The sequence below is a fragment of the Ailuropoda melanoleuca genome, chromosome 12 (genome assembly GCF_002007445.2).
Source record: "Ailuropoda melanoleuca isolate Jingjing chromosome 12, ASM200744v2, whole genome shotgun sequence".
Lineage (NCBI taxonomy): Eukaryota > Metazoa > Chordata > Mammalia > Carnivora > Ursidae > Ailuropoda > Ailuropoda melanoleuca.
In genome coordinates this window covers 49,213,929-49,235,294 of record NC_048229.1, presented here as the reverse complement: position 1 = coordinate 49,235,294, position 21,366 = coordinate 49,213,929, and the positions used below count along the sequence as shown (strand labels likewise).

The window sequence follows — 21,366 nt, the reverse complement described above, 5'->3', positions numbered from 1 at the left end:
CTGCCCATGAGGACAAACAGATCAGCACAGCCCTGCCCATCTCCAGACCTCTCCCTGCTCAGACCTGGGAGCCCCTCCTCACCCAGTGCCCTCCCCCGCTCAGCACCTGCCACGTTCCCCAGTGGCTTCAGGTCAAGTTCCCCTCACTTCAGCCCTAAATCCTCACACGTCTGCCCCTGGCCCCTCGATCCGCTCCTATTCCTCCCAGTCACGCTGGGCCACATCCCTTCCAAGGGCCCTCGGAGGCTTCTTTCTCCTCCAGGCTTTTGCACACGCTCTTCCCTCTGCTCAGAACTGTTCCTTTTCCTCTTTAGCATTTCTTTTCAGGTTTCTCAAACTTTAATGTGCACGCGGTTCACCAGAGGTCTTGTCGGAGGGCAGACTGGGGGAGAGGCCTGGCACTGCATGGCCCTCCCCAGCCCACCCGCCCCCCCCCCACCCCAAGAGGCCGGCTTCCGCTGCCCTTGTGCAGGGAGATGGAGGCATCTCCTCCTCCAGGAAGCCTTCCTGATTGTCTCCCCGAGCTCCTGAGCGTGCCCCCGTGCATACTGGCAGTCTCCCCAGCGGCCTCTCTCTCTGGGGATGGGGTCCTGGCTGTCGTGGCCACCACGCAACCTCACCTGCACCATGGAGCGCTCTGAAGCAGTTGCAGACGGAGTGCTAAAGTTTAGCCGGGGCCTCCGCGCGCCCACGTTGGCCCAGCACGGGGCACACGCCACCCCCGGGGGCAAGGGGCCGGCACGAAGGCCCGCGGGCTCACCTTGGCAATCTGGTCAAACTTGCCGAAGAGCTCATTCAGCACCACCACCAGCTCTTTCGGGGAGCAGTCGCTGGCCAGCCGCGTGAAGCCCACGATGTCGGCATAGAGGATGCTGGGGCGTGGGGGGGGCGGGGGTCAGAGCCGGGTCTCTGGAAGCCCCTGAGCGCCCGCCAGCCCTCACCCCAATCGCCCCGGCAACTCCTCAGGCTCCGGAGGGATGGGAGGGAGGCTCCGGGCCGTAAGGAGGAATGAACATTCTAGAGGCTCAGCACTGAGGCAAAAGGGGGCAGCCCCAGAGTCGCAGGGCCCTTGAGAACTGCCTCCCCCAGGCCCCAGTCCCTGCAGACCACAGGATGGCGGTGCCTCAGAACATCCTTCGGCCGCCTCACACCTTCCAAACCCAACCGTGTGGAGGGATACGACTCCACGTTCCCCCAAGCCAAGCTCCACGCCCGACACTACACACACGCTCCTGGGAGGACCCATCCCGCAGGTGAGCAAACCGAGGCTCGGGCTGAGGCCTGCTGGAAGCCAAGCGGCAGCGTGCACCGACCTCCCAGAGCCGGAGTCTGTGAGCTCATGGCACCCACATCTTCGGGTCCCTGAGCCTCGTGCCTTCGAGTAAGATGCTATAGCCCCTTGGGATCCGCCAAGGACTGGGAGACTTCACCTCTTTTTGGGGGACCTGTGCTCCCTTGAGCATCACCTGAAAGGACCCCTTTCTTCCCCAGCGACATACTTAGGCATGGAGTCTGACAATTTTAGGGGGTTACTGGATCTCCCCCGGCACCAATCGGATCTGATCCCGTCCCCTGGGGAAACGAATGGGGAGACTGAGGCCAGCCCCCCGCCCCAGGGGACCCCGCGCACAGGCCCGGCCGGCTGCCCACCTGACGTTCTGGTGCCGCTTGACGTAGAGGCTGTGGAAGTTGTTGTCGGGCACGTAGCGGCGGTCCCCGCGCTCCTTGAGCCGCTCGATGATGGCGAGCTTCATGCCCATGGAGATGTGGGCCGGCAGCACTGACAGCAGCAAGCTCTCCTGCGCCCCAGGGGGACAGGCAGAGGGACGTCAGGCCCCAAGCTCGGCGGCCCAGCCTCTGTGTTCCGGGGGTCCTGCCTGCTCTGCCCACGGCCCCCTGCATCTCCGCCAGCCTGCGTCCTGCCCCCAAGCCAGCCCGGCCCCCCACAGCCCCTGCAGCCCCCCCGCAGTGAGGCCGGCATGGGTGTCCCGCCCCGCGCCCCAGGCACACGCTGCTCAGCGAGTGTCTGACGTGCAGAGAGAAAGGACGTGGGGCGTGGGGCGTGGGGCCCGGGAGGGCCGGGCAGGGCCAGGCTCCGGCTCCAGGGGGACGCAGCGTCCACACCTGCTGACGCTTCTCGATGCGCAGCTTACGACGGATCTGGATGCACTTTACGGTGTAGATGAAGAGGTCTCGAGAGGCGTCCTGCATCTGGTGCTTGTGGAAGGCGCCCGTGAGGTTCCCGCACAGGAAGATGACAGCGTTGGCCAGCAGCTGGGGGCGAGCCAAGCGTGGGCTCAGCATTCAGTCTGGCCTGCTCCCCGGGCTGGCGCAGTGATGGCACCCCGTCCCTGTTCCCTGACCTCCCACCCTCCAGGGCCAGCACCCTTCGCGGGCAGGCAGGAAAACGTTAGCCCAGACGGGCGCTGGTGCCCTAGAGTCCCTGTGACCCTAAGACCAGGTCTCAGGCCCTCCTTCTCTGCAGCTGGAGAGCTGGGGCCCCAGAGACCAGGGGAGCCCAAGTGCATCATCTCACAGAGCCCAAGGGGGGCACCGAGGACAGTCACAGAAGGCATGGTGCCCCAATGAGTGCCCAGAGCTCGGAGCCCTGCTCTCCAGAGCCATTGCCAGGCCCGGTCAGAGGAAAACCCATCTGGGGACCACCGCGAACCTGTGCATGTCTCAGTCACTCGATGCAAAGACAAGACGGGGCGCCCGATGATACTCCCAGCCCTGTCGAGACGGGGCTCTGCAGGTGAGACTCACCCTCACAGCCGCGCGCTGGACTCGGGGAGGAGGGCCAGAGCATCTGGGGCACCGCGGGCCAGCCAAGAAAGGCCGCAGGGCTCACCCCTGCCCCTGGGGGGCCGGCTTCCCTAGCCCCCTGGGAGGCGTTGAGGCCTCAGGACCAACTCACCCACACCCACCTCTTCCGTCCTCAGGCCCAAACCACAGCCCCCGCGCAGGGGCCTTTGGCTGCCCCGCCCCCAGCCGCCTGGGCACACCTCACCTGCAGTCCCACCTGGACACTGGGCATCGTGAAGGCCTTCATCAGAACTCCCAGCACCAGGAGGTGGGAGAGGCTGGAGACCACCCCGGCCACGACAGCCCCCTGCATGCTGAAGGGCAGCAGCGTGTATGCCACGAAGACGATGAACAGGAAGAAGGGCACCTGGGGGCAGGGCGTCAGGGAGGCTCGGGGACCGGCCACGCTGCCCCCGCACCCCCAGGACACAGCCCCAGATGGAGCTGACATCGGGGGCCCCCGCAGCCTCTTATTTTCTGGGGACGGGCCCAGAAACCTAAATCCTGAGCCCCTTGCCCCCAGAGCGGCCCCTTCCTTTCCCACAGTGACACACACAATGGAACAAGAAAAAAGCAAATTCTGTGTCTGGGTCAGACCCAGCCAACGTTATCCATCATTTCCTACGAGCTGATTTATGATCTGGGGCCAAGGCCAGGCCTCCCCAGGAGCGAGACTCCGGGCCCTTGTGACCCAGGGAGTTCCCGCCTGGCTCCCGCTGCTGGGGCTCTCCTTCGGCAGGAATGGTGAGTACTGGAAGGCTGGGGCCGCCTCTAGCAGCGCAGTCCCACCCACCACCCCCAGTCTGCCTGGCTTCCCTGTGCCTCAGGCCCCCCGGCCCGCCAGAGGGTGCCACCACTTGGCGACAGTGAACAGCCAGGCCAGTGTGACTCAAGCTGGTTAAGAAAGGGCTCTCTCGGGGCGCCTGGGTGGCACAGCGGTTAAGCGTCTGCCTTTGGCTCAGGGCGTGATCCCGGCGTTATGGGATCGAGCCCCACATCGGGCTCCTCCGCTAGGAGCCTGCTTCTTCCTCTCCCACTCCCCCTGCTTGTGTTCCCTCTCTCGCTGGCTATCTCTATCTCTGTCGAATAAATAAAGAAAGAAAGAAAGAAAAAAGGGCTCTCTCTTTCAGCTGGGGTGGCCAAGCTCCTGGGCGGGCAGCCTGGAGCCTCGCAGCATCCGTGCCCGACCTGGGGATGGCCTGCTGGGAATGCAATGGCACAGAAGGAAACAAGGCACAGGGCAACCGGGACCTGGCCATCATGCCAGAGCCCCAGGAGTGGCCCCCCAGCCTTTCCTGGCACATGGGCCAACTTGGGCCTTTTTGCCTGAGTTGGAGTTATGTCATTTCCCACCAAATGAGAGTCCCCCTGCAGTGCTCCAGCCAGACATCCACAGCGACGCTCCTCCCAGTTCACCCAGCTCCTCAGCTCAGGAAGCGGAGGGGACAAGATCAGCCCAGGGCCCACCCTCTGTTGCAGAACCATGGCCCAGAGGAGGAGGAAGGCCCCAGGCCAGCACACCAGATGCAGGCCCTGTCTCCAGAAGGGACCTGATGCCCAGCAAGGGCAGGAGTTATGGGTGCACAGCTGGCTGGTGGCATCCAGCCCCCCCAGGGATGCCAGGGCCCCCTGCCCTATTACCTGCGCCCCCATATGGGTGGCCTTCATCCAGGAGTCGAACACCAGCATGTAGCCCAGCATCATGAGGCAGACCCAGACAAGCAGCGCCATGGCCCTGAGCCACCGCCGGACGAGGCATTCAACATACACCAGCACGTAGAGAGCCACAAACACGGCAAGCGTGAAGAAAGCCGTCCCCAGGACAGCCTGGTGTCTGGAGGGGTCCTGGGCAGGGCACACATACACAGAAATGCTACAGCGTTCACCAGTGAGATGCGCCGTCCCCTCCAGGAAGCCTGCCAGGCTCGCCTGTCCAGCCCGCCCTGAGCAACATCACCTGGGCGCTCCTCCACTGGTGGCTGGTGCTTATGCTCCCTCTGAGCACCAAGCTTTGCCTTCCCTGCAGGCTGTGCACTGTCTTGGCTAAGGCTGCCTTCACCACCACCACCCCCAGTCGCCGTGCAGCCCTGAGATCCTCCACAGCCCAGCCCTGCGATGCTACCACCCCCCACGCCCTCCCCATCCGGCCTGCTCTGCTCGCGGGTGCTCTGTGCAAGCCCACAGGGGACAGCGCAGGAGCTCAGCTGGGGAAAGCCTGCTGGAGGACAGGCCACTGCTCCTGCTACGGAATGAACAGAGTTTAGAAGGAGATGCAAACGCAAGGTGTGCCACGCTGGGGACAAGCTGGAGCAAAGGTTCAGAGGTGTGACACTGGGAGGTGGTGACCAGGAAAGGCAATTCACAGCTGGGACAGCAGGGTCTCCTCCTGTACCCCGAAGCTCCGTGGGCACAGAGGCTGATCTGGGGGCCGGCACACAGTAGGCACTCAGGAACCGTTCGCTGAACACCGAAACAAATGTTCTGTGGTTTACAGGCACTAGGACGGAGCCCCTAGTGAGCACTGGCCACACATCACCCCGCTAATCCCCGGTAGTCTCAGAGGTCTGCTCCTAGTTGCTCCGTCATACTGGCCATGTTTCCAGCGCTTAGGAGCCAGGCACAGGCAATGGCTGGGGGGGGGGTGGGGGCGAGGCCAGGGTCACGGATGAAGTTAGCGGTGTCTGCCTGGACAGCGCGGTTGAGAAGGCCCCCAGGACCACAGCCGGGCTCCAGGAGGAGGAGCGCCGGAAAGTGGGAGCCAGCCCTGCCCAGAGGGTAGTGTCCTGGGCCGAATTAATGTAACCTCTAAAACCACCCCAGACTTCAAAATGAAATTAAACCGAGAAACCTGCCGCCCGCGGCCTAACTATGCTCCCGAGCACCTGACAGCCACGATGTCAGGCGGAGAGAAGCCCGTGACTTGCCCAAGGTCTCGCAAGCACGGAGCAGCAGAGCCAAGCGCCCGGCCGCCTCACTCACCCCACAGACGAAGGTGATGACGATGAGGGCGACGCAAGCGGCAATGGCCACCAGCAGGAGCGTGAGCAGCAGTGGCCCGTGCTGGCTGGTGAGGCGGTACTTCTCGTAGAGTGCCGTCTGGTCAGGGCCCTCTTCGCCCTCGTTGAGGAAATAGCGCCCCTTGGCCGGCATCGTCCCCCCGCGGCCACCCGGCCCGGCAGTCCACTCAGGAGAGCCCACGGCCCGGGGCGCATCCGTCCGCCGACACCCGGCAGGCCTAGGCCTCTGGCCTCTGGGAGCCCAGCAGGCGGGGCTGGGGAGGGGCCCCCTGGGCCTGCAGCCCCACGGGCAGTGCAGGGCCCACGCCACTCCACTGCCAGGCCTGCTCACAGCACCGCCAGCCTCTTCCTCCGCATCCGGGCCGGGCTGACCAGACGCGCAGGGTCCTCAGCTCTGCGGAGACACAAAGCAGATCCGGGTTTGAACTGGATGGGCCGAGTCATCAGGGGAGAGCAGGGCCAGGCCTCACAGCCCCCAGGTCTGGTCTACCAACCTGAGGCCAAACCTAACTTTCAGGTCCTGTTTAAAGCTTTGCCCTCAAAGCTAGTCCCCTGTGTTTCCTAGGACGGCACTGCCCCCGACAGGAGCCACGAGCCACACGTGACTATGGAAAGTTACATTTCACTGGATTAGAAATGAAATTAAAAATTCAGACCAGCAGTCACACTTGGTCCCATTTCAAGGGCTCAAAAGCCACGCCCAGCTAGTAGCTCTCATATCGGGCAGCACAGATAAAGAGCATTTCTATCATCCAGAACCTTCTACCGGACAGCACTGCTCTACAGGTTAGATGGCCAGGAGTCCAGGCCTCCAACATCCTCCAGGCCTGCCTCAGAGTCTGGAACCGGGTCAAGGCAGGGGGCAGGGGGCAGAGGGCAGGGAGGCCATAAGATGTGGGAAGGCTCAGGGCAGTCACGACAGGCACGAACGGCCACCAGCAAAAGCCATGAAGGAAAGGCAGTCCAGAGCCCCCCGAGGCAGAGGAGCAGGGTACCCAGAGCCCGAGTCCAAGTGACTCCCCCCAGTGAGTGCCCACGTTAGATCCATGAGCCACCTCGGGCAGGGAGCCCTCTGGGAGCTCCCATTCCACAAATGCCAGGAACGAATCAGAAAAAAACCCCTATGTGGGGGTTCGGGGGGGAGGCCGTTGGCCAGAGGTCCCGGATGCCGCTGCTGCCTCCAGCCCGGGCAGGTAGCCACAAGCCTTGGCACCTGTTGAAGTTGGGCCTCTCTGCCGGGGCTGGGCCAGGGCGACCCAAGGGCCTGAAGGCCTAGACAGGCTGCAGAGCTGGTTTCGACGTGAAACTCCAACTTATCCGTGTCGGCAGCTAATTTAAAACTGTTGAGTTGTGCGGCCCGCTAGCTTGTAACCTCCAACTTTGAACTAACCAGTCTTGATTCCACACGAAGCATGTTTGACTACTAACCACATACGCTTCGCCCTGTGCTGGAGGGTTTACAAAACGAGAGACGGTCCCTGCCCTGAGAAGCCCCAGTGCAAGGCGTCCAGAACCAGCTCTTTATACTGTCACCACGGCAGAAACGCCGTCAGGCCAGGCACCCACACACACGTATCCACTCTGACCTTCAGAACAGCCATTTTACAGATGCAAGTCCCAGCCCAGAGAGGTCGTGTGGCTCGCCTAAGATCACACAGCGGGAGCTGCTCGGGAGAAGCGCTGGGCTTCACACCCGGGGCTGCTGGCCAGGCCTCGCTGGACTGAGACAGGCTTCCCCAGGGAGCTCCCGCCAGCAGGGGCGGCTCCCGGGGACGGAACCACTTGCCACACGCCTACACAGCACTGCCTGGCCGTCTGGCCTGCTGCCAAACTCCGGTGCGCCGGGACCCGACAGCCAGGCCCAGAAATGCCAAACGCCAGGGACCGGGACAACAACTCCCTCCAAGGGGTTCTCTCCCCCCAGGCAAAGCCCACAGACCAGAGCCGGGGCGCCCAGGACACCCCAGAACTGACCTGCCCTTCCAGGCACACGAAGCCCAGCTGAGGCAGGCGTGGAGAGAGAAGGAGCGGTTGGAAGGTTCCAGGGGGCCCGTGGGAACCCAGGCTCTCGGGGATCTAATTAGGCCACTTCCTGGGCAACAGCAGGCGGGAGAGTACGTGATCATAGACGGCCCTGGGCACGGGGACCTCGGCCCATGCAAGGACGTGGTCCCGCCCCCCAGGACAGCAGGGCAGGGCTGGGGGCTGGGAGGAAAGATGCATTGATCACTCCTGGAGACGTGGCCTGGGAGCCCGCCGGCAGCACCTCCACAGACCCTAGCAGCAACCCCCCCAAAACCAGACACGGAGGCCCCCTGCCAGGGAAGGGTTCAAGGCCCCTCTGTCCAATCACCCGTTCTTCTGCTGGTCACTGACACCGTGGACGACTGAGAGGGCAGGGAGGCCACAGATGAAGGAACTCCTTTGCCACGTGTCCAACAAACGACCCCGCAGCCTCGGCTTGCCCACCTCGGTGACGGGGAGCTCATCACCTCTCAGGGCAGTCTTCTCCATGAGTGGGCAGTCCTTCCAGCTGTGAGTCCCACCTCGGGTCAAGAGAAGCCCTACCTCCCTGTCCTCCCTCACCCCCACCCCACTGGCTCTGTCTGAAGTCCCAAGACGCCAACAGCAGAGATAGGCACTTAGGACCGTCGAGGCCCCTTCACCTGGAGGAAGTGGAGCCCGGGGGTCACTCACTGTCATTCACACCTCACGATCACTCTGGTGGGGGAGCAGGGCAAGCAGCCCCATTTTACAGTGGAGGGGAGCCCCCAGGGTCCAGGTGGGAGGGGGATGTTATTTCTACTTCTGCTGGGACTGTCTCTCCTGCTGTCGGTCCCCCGGGTCAGGGGCCATGTGACCCAGGCGGGCTCATCACCACTGTCCCTCTCAAGTCCCAGTGACTGGTTTAGGGACGGTCGTGTGACCAAAATCCTCTCAGTGAGAACCCTCTTTGGGACTTCTGCTGACCCACAGGAAGAGATACCGTCTTTCACTGGTGACCTACAGCTGCTGGCAGCCACTTGAAGCCACAATAAGAGACAGCCCACGGTGAATGAAGCCAACACGGGCAACTGGAGAGACACAGAGGCTTGGGAATACCCCCTAAATGCCTGGACCAGCTCTGCTTGAAGTTCAAGCAACCTCCAGATAATTTAATCGCACTAATATGCCTCTTTTGGCTGAAGCCAGTGTGAGTTTCTGTTCCTTGCAACCAAGAGTGCCAAGGTCCACGTTGCCCCAGTTTACTGCATCCAGGAAGCCCTCATTGAGGGTCCAGGGGCAGGGGACAGGTTCCAGAGTCCACGGTTGGGGTCCAGGGGCAGGGGACAGAGTCCCACCTAGCTCAGAGGTGAGACTAGGTCCCTGCAGACAAGGCTGGTCCTGGCTAAGGCCTCCTGGAAGGGGGCTGGACCAAGGAGGGGAACCCCCCCCCCCCTTGCTCATACTTCTGTCACCTTGTCCCAAACTCCACAGCCCAGGGCCACATGTCCTGCTCAGGACCTAGGGCAGCAGGAGGCTGGGGCAAGGGGATGCCCCACATCTTCTCCAGTGGCCTCCAGAGACTCCCCGCTACAGGAGGAATTAGGGAGCCCAGGGGCATCTTCAGGTAGAAATGGAGGCCAAGGGGATCAGCCTCGCCCCCTGAAGCCCTGCTGGTGGGCTGTGTGTGCACTCCTGCAGCCCCGTGTCCCGTGCTAGCATGGGGCCAGCGACACCATAAACAGAATCTAGTGAGTGCCTACCGCATGCCCAGTGCCGTGGGCTCTAACTTCGCACCCCTGCCCTGCAGGGGAGTAGGACTACTGCTTCCCTTTATGGATGTGGGAACACAGAGAGGTTCAGTCATTTTCCTGAGGTCACAGAGCTAGCAAAAGAGACCCAGGATCTGAACACAGGTCACCTCTCGTCCTACACGACACCCTCACGGTGCTGACATCTGCAGAGCCTGTAACATCTCAAAATGCCAACCCCTTCCTGCCCTCCCCTCTCAAGACCTAGGACACAGGGTGGGAAACAAAGCGGTCTCGTCAAGGTACCTCCCTCTGCCTCCCAGAAACAAGGTCAGACAGCCATGTCAGGACGCCTGCTCTGAGCTAGCAAGATCCAGGAGCCCCACTTCCTCCGGGAAGTCCTCGGAGCTACCTACACATACCCGGTCCTCCCTTCCCTGCAACCAAGGCAGGACTGTAGTCTCCTTGCCAAACACTGACTGGCGGGGTCTGGGTTCCCCAGCCAGAAATAGGGAGCTGGGACCTCAGGAGTGCAGGACCAGGCCCTTGGGGGTGCTCAGGAAATCCTTCCCCAGCAGAACTGGCTGATCCAGCAGCACCCCCAGTGCTACCACCCCCCCCTTGGAGAGTTCTAGACCACCCCCAGTTTTCACAGACACAGACAGGGCACCCACTTCCTCACCCAAGCGGCTCTGGCAGGAATCCCAGCCTGGCTTCCTCTGGCCCAGCTCCGCAGGGCCCGGAGCTGCACGGGGCCTGGGGCCCGGGTGGCCTCAAAAAGAGGAAGTGGGGGCTTTGGGGTGTGCGGGAGGGGCAGGCAGGCCCGAGGAAAGGCCCCACCCTGGCCCCTTGGGCCCAGTCCCTGCCCCCAGGCCCGCCTGGGGCCCTTGCGGCTACAGCCCAGAATCCACGTCGTCTCGGCCTCCTGGGCCAACCCCGCACTCGGCCCCCTCCACGGGCTGGGTCACGAGCAGGTCGTTATTGGCTGAGGGGGTCTCCTGTTAAGGCATCTCCCTCAGGAGACCCGGAGTTTTGCGAAGGAGAGCCCGAGGCTGCTCGGCTCAGCACAGTCCTGGCCCAAACGAGCACCCAAGAAACCCCGTCCCCCCCCCCCAACACCAGCCTCTCTGCTCCCCAGAGCCCAGGGCCCTTGGGCCTCTCCACACCTCTGCTCGCGCAGGGCCTGACCTCCGACCCCATCTGGGGAGGCCTGCCCAGACTCCTGTCCATCCCCACGTGTCAGACATCCCAGCACCTGCCGCTCGGAACCGTCGTGGAAGGATGTGTGTCTGTGGCCCGCAGCACAGCCCTGGCAATTGCTTGTGGAACAGATGGAAGGAAAGACAAATGGACGGATGGACGGACGGACGGACGCCCCGATGAGCCAACCAGATGGAATCCCGAACCAGGCAGAAAAGACAGGGGAAAGCAAGCAGGGCAGCTCTGGAAGGAGGAGGGAGAGACCATTAGGGCAGAAGAAGGTGACAACGTGAGGAAAGGGTCTCCCTCAGAAGAGCGGGGGGACGTGCGGGTTCAAACCCCGGCTCTGCTCCCGGGGCTGTGAGTCCCAGCCGCTCACCCTCTGGGCCCCAGTTCTCCTCATCAGTAAACAGGGGGTGTGGACACCCAAGTCGGGGGACGAGTGAGGTGCAGATCATGATGGCCAACATGTTTGCAGGACAAAACAGCCGATGAGCCCAGAAAGGAGGCTCGGTTTCCAGAGTTCAGGAAGCCCAACCACGGGGCCCCAATGGGAGAGACAGAAGCATGAAGCAGGCAGGGCCCCCCAAGAACGTTCTACTTCATCTCGCCACCTCCTGGTGACAGCCCACAAGGCCATGAGGCAGGGGCAAAGGTCAAAGTCCCCTAGTGCTGCGAGCTCCCAGCCAGCCCCGCTCCCCGCCATGCTCTTCCAGGACCCCCAGGTTGACTCCAGCCAGCTCCCGGGGACCACAGGCTTCCCATCAGTCTTGGGGTCCAGCACCTATGTTCCAGTCCCAGCTCTGCCACCAACCTGCTCGATAACCCTGGGCAAGTCCTTTGCCCCATCTGGGCCTCGGATTTTCCTTCTTGCACAGGAATGGTTCTGTCAGACCTCTGAGGCCCGGCACTGGGCAGGGCTGGGCGTGGTGTGTGAATCATAAAACGAGGATGACGAGCTGAAGGGGATAGCCTGGGTGTTGTCACCTGGCCCCAGAGGGCTAATTCTAAGGGTGGGGTAGGATAGGGATTATTTGTACCTGAAATTCCTCCCACTTCTCCTCTGGACTCAGCCTTGGCTTAGCCCGTCCCTCCTTTAAAACACAAATACTCGTTTACCCCTTACTTCCAGGGCTCAGCTGCCAGGGATAATAAACCTACTTCTCTCGTTCATGTGCCAGTTCTAATGATGGTTGGTGACCGCCCGGGGAAAATTCGTCCGTTCATTCAGTCATTCATTCATCTTCAGAGAGAGCCATGCCTTCATTCCTTTAACGTTGGGCACTAGCACCTTCGATGTACCAGACACCAGGCCAGATGCCAAGAAGAAACTATGTTCCAGGCACAAGTTCCCAGAAGGCAGAGGCCTCCGTGCCTCCCTCTGCTGGGTGTCTGCACACAGGTGTCCAGGCAACAGTGCTTGTTAACTGACGAATTAACTGGCTCTTGCCTGAAATTCCACCATTAGTGATTCATTCCTTTAACCACTACCCTCACTACGTTCCCCCCTTTAAAATGACAAGCCTTTCAGGCCCACATTCAACACATTTCTGATCTCTCTCCCCTTGGTAAGGAAGGACAGAAAGGGGTAGTCTGGCCAGCCTTCAGGGACCTCACCTGATGCTAGTCCCGCCCAGGGTGGCAGGACAGTGGTCTTCCCACTGACTTCGTGCTTTGCCCAGGGCCCCAGCCAGACAGTAGGTGCAAAGGTGAGGAGGCATGCATGGGGATGGGAGGTAAGCAGAGAGATCCTTTCACACACCCACAGGCAGATAAAACCCAGAGTAACCACTGAACTGGAGGGGGCAAGAAGGATATAACTACTTGGCTAGGCAGCAAAACCCAGAGGAGAGAGAGAGCACACTGGATTCATCATTTACACCAAGATAAGAGAGCAAGAAACTAAGAAAGCATTCTTCTATGATGCTGTAGCAACTGAGTCCTCTCTAACATAACACAAAACCTAAAAGCCACAATGAAAAGACTGATCAACTCAATTACATCTTTAAAAATCTACTGCATCATAAAAGCTATTAAGAGCAAAATCAAAAGATAAAAAAGAAGAAATTCAGGAAATACTTGCAATTCTTATCATAAGGAGCTAATCTCCCCCATATGTAAAAAGCTCCCACAGATCAACAAGAAAAAGACCGATAACCCAATAGAAAAATGGGAGAAGGGTGTGGATAGAGAGTGCACAGAGACGCAATACAAATGGCTGTTAAACATTTAGAAAGAAGCTGACCTCACCCATAATAAGAAATACAAATTAAAACTACTACGGAAAATCATTTTTACCTCTCTGATAGGCAAAGATCAAAGTATTTATAGGGCATTCACAGGCGGTGGCAAAACAGGTGCTCACACTCAGCCTGGCGGGAGTATGATTCAGCGTAACCTCTGGGGAGGGCAATTTAGCCAGATGTAACAAAATCACTCATGCACAAAGCTTTGATGTAGCAAATCTCCTTCAAGTCATTTCTCTCACAAACACTTTCACATGTGTACAATGACACATGTACAAGATTGTTCATTGCAAGGTTACTTACAACAGCAAACGAAGGCAATGTATCCACCCATTAGGAGCTGGTGAAATAAATCATAACGGAGCCTTACTACGGAATACTACACGGCTGTCAACAAGGGTGCGGCAGGTGGAACTCTGCTGTCCCGGGGCAACAGTAGTGCCTGGAATGGGTGACGCCTGAGCCGGGACACAGGACAGCCAAAACTGCTTTGACGGAGCAAATGAATCTTCAGTTCGTTTCTATTGCCATAACGTAGCTGGTGCAATTAAAAAGTTCTTAATTGGGGCTCGGTCGGTTGAGCATCCGACTCTTGATTTCAGCTCACATCATGATCTCAGGGTTGTGGGATCGAGCCCCGTGTCTGGCTCTGCACTTGGTGTGGAGTCTGCTTCTCCCACTCCCTCCACTCTTCCCCCCTGCGTGTGCTCTCTCCCTCTCTCTAAAATAAATCTTTAAAAAAAAATTCTTAGTACAAAATGTGAGATCGCACGCATAGTGCCGTTCATAATACTGTACTGTATTCTTGAAATTTTTCCTACAAGGGTAGACCTTATGTTAAGGGTTCTTAGCACACTAACCATAATAAAGAGGGCAGGAGGAAACCTCTGGGGGTGAGGGACAGGTTTATGGCATAGATTGTGATGACGGTTTCACAGCTGAATACTTATCTCCAACTCGGCAAGTTGTATACATTAAATATGCAGCCTTTTGTATGTCAATCATACCTCAATAAAGTGCTTTTAAAAATAAGTGAGGGGCCCCTGGGTGGCTCGGTTGGTTAAGCGTTCACTTCTTGGTTTTGGCTCAGGTCCTGACCTCAGGGTCATGGGATCAAACCCTGTGTCACACTCTATGCTGAGCTTAGAGCTTCTCTCTCCCTCTCTTTCTGCCCCTCCCCCCTGCGCACACACGCTCTAAAAATAAATAACTCTTTTAAAAAATAAACTAAAAACTTGGGGTGCCTGGCTGGCTCAGTCTGGAGAGCATGTGACTCTTGATCTTGGGGTCATGAGTTTGAGCCCCATGTTAGGGGGTAGAGATTACTAAAAGATATAAACTTTTAAAAAAATGAACTAAAAAATAAAGACTCTACTGGAAAAATTCAAGGGCACTGGAAGGTAACTGATAATCAAGGTGACATATATACTGACACAGAAAGACGTGCTCCTGGCATGTGTAATGGGGTGTGTGTGAATATATATAAGTATGGATGTGAATATATAAAAAATAGAACCTGTTTTTAAAACACACACACACACACACACACACCTCGGGCCCAATTCGTCTCAGTTGCACAGCCCTGAGAAAATTACTTACCCTTTCTGTGCCTCAGTTCCCTCATTTGAAAAAAGGGAGGATAACGTCCCAACCACGCGGGGCTTTGAGAGGATTCTAGGGGGTAACGCAGGCAGGGTACCGAAGCTGCACCTGGTACGGCGCACCCAAGTTGAGATGACAAGTACCAAGTTGACAGAAAGGTCCAAGAGGTCTGGGAGGGAGTAGGCAGGGAAACTGCCTCTTCCCCGCCCCCCCCACTCGGCCCTGGGAGTGGCCTGGCCTAAAAGTGGTCACACCTAACAACTGCTCCTGGGGGCTCTGAGCAGTAAGAGGGGCTGACACCGCCATGGGGTGCCCAGCCAGGCCTCGAGGGAGAGGCCGTCCGCCCAACCTGGGCTCAGGGGGAGGTGGGGGGATGCTGGGTCCAGAGGGAACTGCCATCTGGCATCCCAGGCAGAACCAGGGCCTTACTCCAAGCCTTGCAGGCCTGTTTCCAGGAAAGAAAGCATAATGTCTGCCCTCAGGACACATTCTGCAACCTCTGAACCCAAAGTGGGGGGGCAGGGCCCGTTCAGCCTGCCCCCCAGGGTAGGGGTGGCATCACTCTCACTCTATCTCCAGCCAGGGGCAGACTCTGGAATCTTAACCCACTTGTCCAAAGCCCCCTAGCTGGGAAGCAGGAGAGCTGGAATTTAAACCCAGACCTGCCCCACTCCAAGGCTCAGCTCTTTCTTAACCCTTGGTCGGCATTTCCAGCAGCAGAGCCACGAAAAGCTACACGCACATGGTCACACCCACCCACACTGGTTTCTCGTCACCGGCAGTGCAGAGTTTGACATTCTCCTCCTCCTCCTTTAAAGATTTCCTGTACACATTAGCAATTAAAGGCTCTGACAAGTCCTGCAGGAAAGAAACCTGCTGCGTTAAACACAGCTAAACATCTCCCAGTCTCTTTGGTTCAGGGGGCTCTTTTTGCATTCATCTCCAATCAACTCCTTTTGGGGAATGCTGACCATGGAGCTCAGAGCTCCTTGGGAAGTGGTGGCCCAGAGAGGGCACTGTCCTCCCCTTTTCTGACCACCTGGGATGCTGCCTCAGGCCGGGGGCCCTACTCTCCCACCTCCACCTTACCCTGGGTTGGGCTGGATGGACACACAGTGGAGGACAAGCCAGTGCACCTGCCTGCAGGCAAGGGAAGCAGCCTTAAGCTTGGCCTCCAGGGTAGGGATGAGAAGAAGATGGGAGGGAAGTCCTGGGCATGCATACAGCCCCTGCCCTCAGGCAGTTTTCAGCTGGGGAAGCCATCTGCCCTGAAGATGAGAAAGCAAGAAAAGGCTCTAAATACCAACCAGGAAAAGATCCCCCTGTTGCACTTCCTGCCTCTCTCAGGCAATGCACGGAAGTAGCCCGCCTGCCTCAATTTCCCCACCTGCCAGAAGCAAAGCAGTGCGGGGTACAGAACCCTGAGCTGAATGTCAGGAGACCCAAGCTATAGTCCGAGCTCAGCCTCTCATCCTTTCCCACTCAGACAAGCAGAGAAACTGGCCAGAGAGAGGTCAGCGGGAAAACGAGATGGGAAGACACCCCCACCCAGATCACAGCAGGCCAAGGGCGCCTGGGTGACTCAGTCGTTAAGCGTCTGCCTTCAGCTCAGGGCGTGATCCCCGTGTTCTGGGATCGAGCCCCGCATCAGGGTCCTCCACTGGGAGCCTGCTTCTTCCTCTCCCACTCCTCCTGCTTGTGTTCCCTCTCTCCCTGGCTGTTTCTCTCTGTCAAATAAATAAAATCTTAAAACAAAACAAAACAAAACAAAACAGCAGGCCATGCCACGGCCACCCCCGGCCATCCATGGAGCCCAGCACGACCTCACTGTCTGCTCCGGGCCCCCAAAGCCACTGCCTAGTGCACAGACCACCCCCAGACCAGCCACCAGAGTGCCCAGCCCTAATCCAAGGTGTTGAGACCCCACTTTCTCAAGGCTTCCGGAGAACCTGAGTGAGGCCAAGGGGGCACGAGATGGGCAGGGGGACTGCCTGGTGAAGCCCAGCCCAGAGCCTGGAAGAGCCCTTCTGCCAGGGAAGCAGTCAGTTCCCGCTGACCTCCCTGCCGCCCACCAAACCACCGCCTGGCCTCTGGAGCTGCACCCACACTGGGGCTCAGGAGGCCCTCCCCATAGCTAAGCCCCTGTTCCTGGCCACTTCCTCCTTCCTTCCACAAATTCTTGCCTTTCAGAGCCAGGCTCCAGCAGGGCGCAGGAAGCCACGGTGATGGAGCCCCATGTACCTCCAAACACAAGCCTCCCCGTGGGGTAGCCAGCCACGGCTTCTCGCACCTGTCCGGGACCCCAAGAACACGAAGCCCAGTCCTGCTCACCCCCTGGCCAAAAAACTCCTCCGGGGCTTCCAGAGGCTTCTTTGTAAGTGCATGATTGGACTTATTTCGGTTCCCCAAACAAGCCCCACCCTTTTGTCTCCAGGCGCTGGCCGCCTAAAAGCACCGCCTACCTCCCCACCCCCGAAACCCCTTCTGCCTAGCAAACTCCTGCCCAACCCTTCAGAGTCGGGCTCGGCTGCCACCTCCCCCAGGAGGGCCGCCCAGTTCCCTCCTAATCTGGATTCGGTGCCTGCCTCTGCTTCCCCAGCGCCTGCACTGCCCCTCGAGACACAGGGCACCTGGCCTGTCCCTGCCTGGCTATGTGACACACCCAGCACAAGGCTGATGTCCAGCTACACGCTGCCCAGCTTCCAAACTGCAACCGTTGGCTGCCACAGAAGGGACACTTAAAACCCAAACTCCACTGACTGAGACAAATACAGTGGGTACCGAACGGGCATTCAGGGGCTGGGCCCAACCCTGGTGACCCTGCTTCTGTTCACGGGACCTCAGGCAGGTCACCTGCCCCTCGGCCTTGGTTTCTCACCTGAGCAGTGGGGATAAAAATGTCCCCGGGCCCCTGGCCTATTCTGGCAGTGAAGTGACCTCATGGCCATAAAACTTCCTCATAAATCCAGAAGCTTCACACACTTTAGGGGCCAATCTTGCTGTGTTGTTTCAACGACAGGAGAGCAGACTCCCCCTTGGGGCTCATGCACCTCCATCCTACCCGTGCCCCCTGGGCCCCTGCCCACGCCCCGGACCGCATGACACGCAGAGGCCACAGCGAGCAAGTTCCCCTGGAGAGCTCATGCTGGCAGGGGAAGGGAGACCCATGCAATGAGTGAGCTCCACGAGGTAGAGAACCACGGGGGTGGGCAAGGGAGCGCCTCAGGCTGTGAGTCGGGTAGGCAGGAAAGCCTCGCGGTGGAAAGCAGAGCCGCAGGGACCAAACGTCAGAGGAGCTGTGTGACCGTGGGCACGTGAATTAACCTCTCTGGGCCTGTTACCTCACTCAAAGACGCTCCGCGGCTTCAGAGGCTAGGACACAGGGACTGCCAACACGTGGGGTCACCCCAGCCGGAGAAACCTTGATATCAGCAGGTACTGGGGGATACAAAGTCCCAAGGGTCTCAGCCTGATGTCCTGACAGCCACCCCAAGGGCAGCCCTTCCCTCGCTCCCCTGCCCAAAAGCAGGGGATATCGAAGTGCTGGCCCCTGCCCCAGGCACTGCCTGACACTAGGCCCCCCCCCCCTTCCCAGGGGGCTTTGGCATGGGCAGCGGGGCTCCGGGGAGTCTGGGGTCTCAAAAAAGGCCGCTTCCCCATTAGCCTGAGTCCCCCATTAAAGCAGCACCTCCAGCTGACTTCAAAGGGCTCCCCCCCCCATGGGCCCATGGGAGACAGGTGTGGGAGGGAGCAGGGACGGGCAGAGCCACATGGGCAGGGAGACGTGCAGGAGTGGAGTCAGCCTGCCTGCTGCAGAGATGGGGAGACTGAGGTTAGGAGGAGGGGGCACATGGCCCCTCATCCGTATCCATCCCTGCCGCTTAGCGAGACCAGGGGAGACTGTGCCTCCCACACAGCTCTAGGCAGGAAAACGCGCACTGTCCCAAAGCTGTGGAGCCCGTGGGGCTCAGTCTCCCCACCTGTGCAGAGAGGGGCTGTGCCCCGAGCGCCCGGGCCTCTCCCCGCTCAGCCGGCCAGTGACACCAGGAACCATCCACCCAAGTCAGCCGTGGGGTCAGAGGTGGGGACACTGAGCTACCTCCCAGGGGCAGGAAAGGCCCCTGGAGGGGATGACAAGGGTTTGGATCCTGGAAGACAGAGGTCCCCACAAGTGTATTCTGGGTCCGGAGGGGTGAGGGGTGGCATGGCCTACTATGCGCACAGCCAAGCCTGCTGTGCTGCGAGCCCCAGGGGGGGGCATGAGCTCCCCCCTGGGTCTTGAGCGCTCCCACCCCCCTCACCTCCAGCCAGGCGCAGGAGGAAGTGGGAGGAGGTGAGCCTTGGGCGCCACATACATGTCTGCGAATCGGGGTACCCACAACAACGATCTCAATTTGTTTCTTTTCCCTTAGACAGTCACAGGTAATTCCCTCCAGTGGTCAAGGTGGGGACATAGACGGGCATAGCGGGGAAGATGGAGAGAGGAGGGTGTCCCTGGTGTCCCCTGGCATCAGCACCAAGAAGGGGATCGCCACAGAGCTGGGGGGCAGCAGGGAAAGCTGCCAAGTCACTGACTCCAGAGCAGACCACTCAAGTCCCCTCTTCTCCCAAGCTTGAGGACTCCTGGAGGGGGAGACCTCAAATGGGTGACCCGAGCCAGGATGGGTGTGAGGTAGGGAAGCAGTAAGCAGAGGGGCTACCTGCGCAAAGGGCAGGAGTGAGGCAGGCAGGGTGCTGACCGAGTCGGGGGGCTGGCCAGAGTGCACAGTGGGTCCCCAGAGGTAGGACTGCACTGGGAGGGGAGGCCGGGACCGGAGGACCCCAGAAGCCAGAAGAAGGGGTTCAAACATGACACTAGACAGGAGAACTGGTCCAGCACGTGTCAGAGGAACCCGGAGAGCCCGCCGGCCCCTTCTCCAGGGCCGCAGGTCAGCCCTCCCACCCCATGTGGACAGCAGGATCGGCTCAGCTTTCTCCTCCCTGCACAGCACTTGGCTGGTACTTGGACGGTGCCCGAGAAAGAGACCCGTCGATGGGATCAGCCGGTGTCAGGAGAAGGGACGATCCAGTGTCGTGGGAGAAAGGCCACGAAAGAGGAACTGAGCCCACCTCTGACCCAAGGCTCACCCCCCCCCAACATCTGGAGGGCTTGTGGGTGGGGGGGAAACCGGGAAAGGAAGGTGCTCCAGCCCAGGTCAGCACCTAAGATCAGGCAACACCCCAGGCCTGACGTGGCTGTCTGTGAGATCCGGGGACAGTGGCAGCTAGAGCCAGATGCCCATGGCCATCAGGTGGGCACCCTGTCACCCTCCCTGGGGGCCGGGGGTGGGAGGAGCCCTAGTGGGTGGGTGGAGAGTCTTCAGGCTGGGGGAGGGGGGCAGAGCTGGAGGGCCACCTGGGCAGGGGAGTGGACTGGAGGGCCCCGGCCACCATGGCGGAGACTCCAGACCTCGGGGCACTGGTCTCAGACACCAAGGAAGAGTTTTCCAGGCATATGTGGCTCTCCCGGCCACCTGCCTGGGCACGGCCACTTCACAGACGTGAGCCAGCCGTAAGCCCGAGGGCTGCAGGCTGCCAGGGAGGCCCCTCACCCAGCCCTGCCCATCTTGACCTCCCTGGTTCCCTCCCCAGGCAGTGTCCTCCCTGCCACCCGAAGCAGGACAGACCGCGATAACACCTCCCCTCGAGTCGTGGCTCTGCGGTGCCAGATACAACGTGTCACCCCGTTTAAGCCTATAACCACCTGATACGTGGGGGACCATGAGCCACCCATTTTACAGTTGCCAGAAATGGGCTCAAATAACCTGGCTCACCTCCGATGAAGCAGGCCAAGTGGGGCCCGGGGGCAGGGGGCTGGACCCGATGACCTCCAGAAGACCCCTGCCTCTCTGGCTGTGCAGATATGATGGTCTCATTCACGGAGCTGAACTACCCCCCAGCTCACAGCAATGCAGGTCTGTTCAAACACACTGGACGCCCGACAGGCCCACCACCTGCTGCCCTCCATCACTGAGATCGGACCCGTGAAAGGCTAGAACCAGCCACTCTGACCTGGGCGTCCAGCGTGACCCACTCTGCGGCTCCCTCAGCGGCCCCAGACCGGTCCGGGCTGGAGGAAGCCTGGCCGCTGCCTGGGCGCTGGAAGATGGAAAGTTGCCATCAGCTCGGTGTGAACGTGCCCCATGCCCTCTTTCTCCAGGACACGAGAAAGGTGAGGGACGCTAGGGATGGGCCACCGGCCACCTCGCAACGAGCACCAGGAGGATAGGATGGCAAGTCAGGGAAAATCCAGAGGGTCGGATCACCCACAGCCCAGCGGAAGCAGGACTCCAGCACATGTCCCAGGAGGCACGGCCCAGCTGCAGGACAGCCCTGCCCAGCCCCCCTGCGGCGCGTGCAGACAGGGGTCAGGCCCAGCCCGCAGGGTGGGGGTCCCCCTGGGGGAGCCAAATTCCTCCCTCCCCAAGGTGAGGGTCACCCCCTACTCACCCTTCAAAGTCACCCGGAGCCCTGGTTCAGCTTTGCTTTACCCAGCCTCTCCAAAGAGGAGGCCCCATGTCCTGACCCCACTCGAGGCCTCAGACACGGCGACCCTCCAGACAGGAAGTGTGTGCTCCTGGACCACCCCGGGGGCAGACTCGCTGTGGGACCCAGGACGAGAAAGTGCCCTGCTAGGCCCCTGTCTCCTCAGGGTGGGCGGGTAGGAGAGGATGGGGGGTATCTACCGCACAGGGTGAGGGTGAGGGGAGCAGGAAATGGGTT

General features: G+C 60.0%; 1 protein-coding gene across 11 annotated transcripts in view; it reads right to left on the bottom strand.

Moving 5' to 3' along the window:
- Positions 1-21,366, bottom strand: part of ADCY7 (adenylate cyclase 7) — a 42,765-nt gene that overhangs the window by 19,570 nt on the left and 1,829 nt on the right. For 2 of the 11 annotated variants that reach the window (XR_004618888.1, XR_004618889.1), the window contains exons 1-6: positions 5,785-5,955; positions 4,447-4,650; positions 3,011-3,172; positions 2,125-2,274; positions 1,651-1,799; positions 761-872 (exon numbers count right to left, since the gene is read on the bottom strand). Coding sequence is in view for 9 of the 11 variants with exons in the window: in XM_019794106.2 (XP_019649665.1) it covers positions 761-872; positions 1,651-1,799; positions 2,125-2,274; positions 3,011-3,172; positions 4,447-4,650; positions 5,785-5,955 (948 nt within the window). In the remaining 2 variants the exon portion in view is untranslated. Of the gene's footprint in view, positions 1-760; positions 873-1,650; positions 1,800-2,124; positions 2,275-3,010; positions 3,173-4,446; positions 4,651-5,784; positions 6,217-7,796; positions 7,895-10,238; positions 10,264-16,845; positions 17,015-21,093; positions 21,305-21,366 lie in introns of those variants that run through there. The other 9 variants (XM_034637813.1, XM_034637820.1, XM_019794106.2 and 6 more) reach the window with 8 other exon arrangements.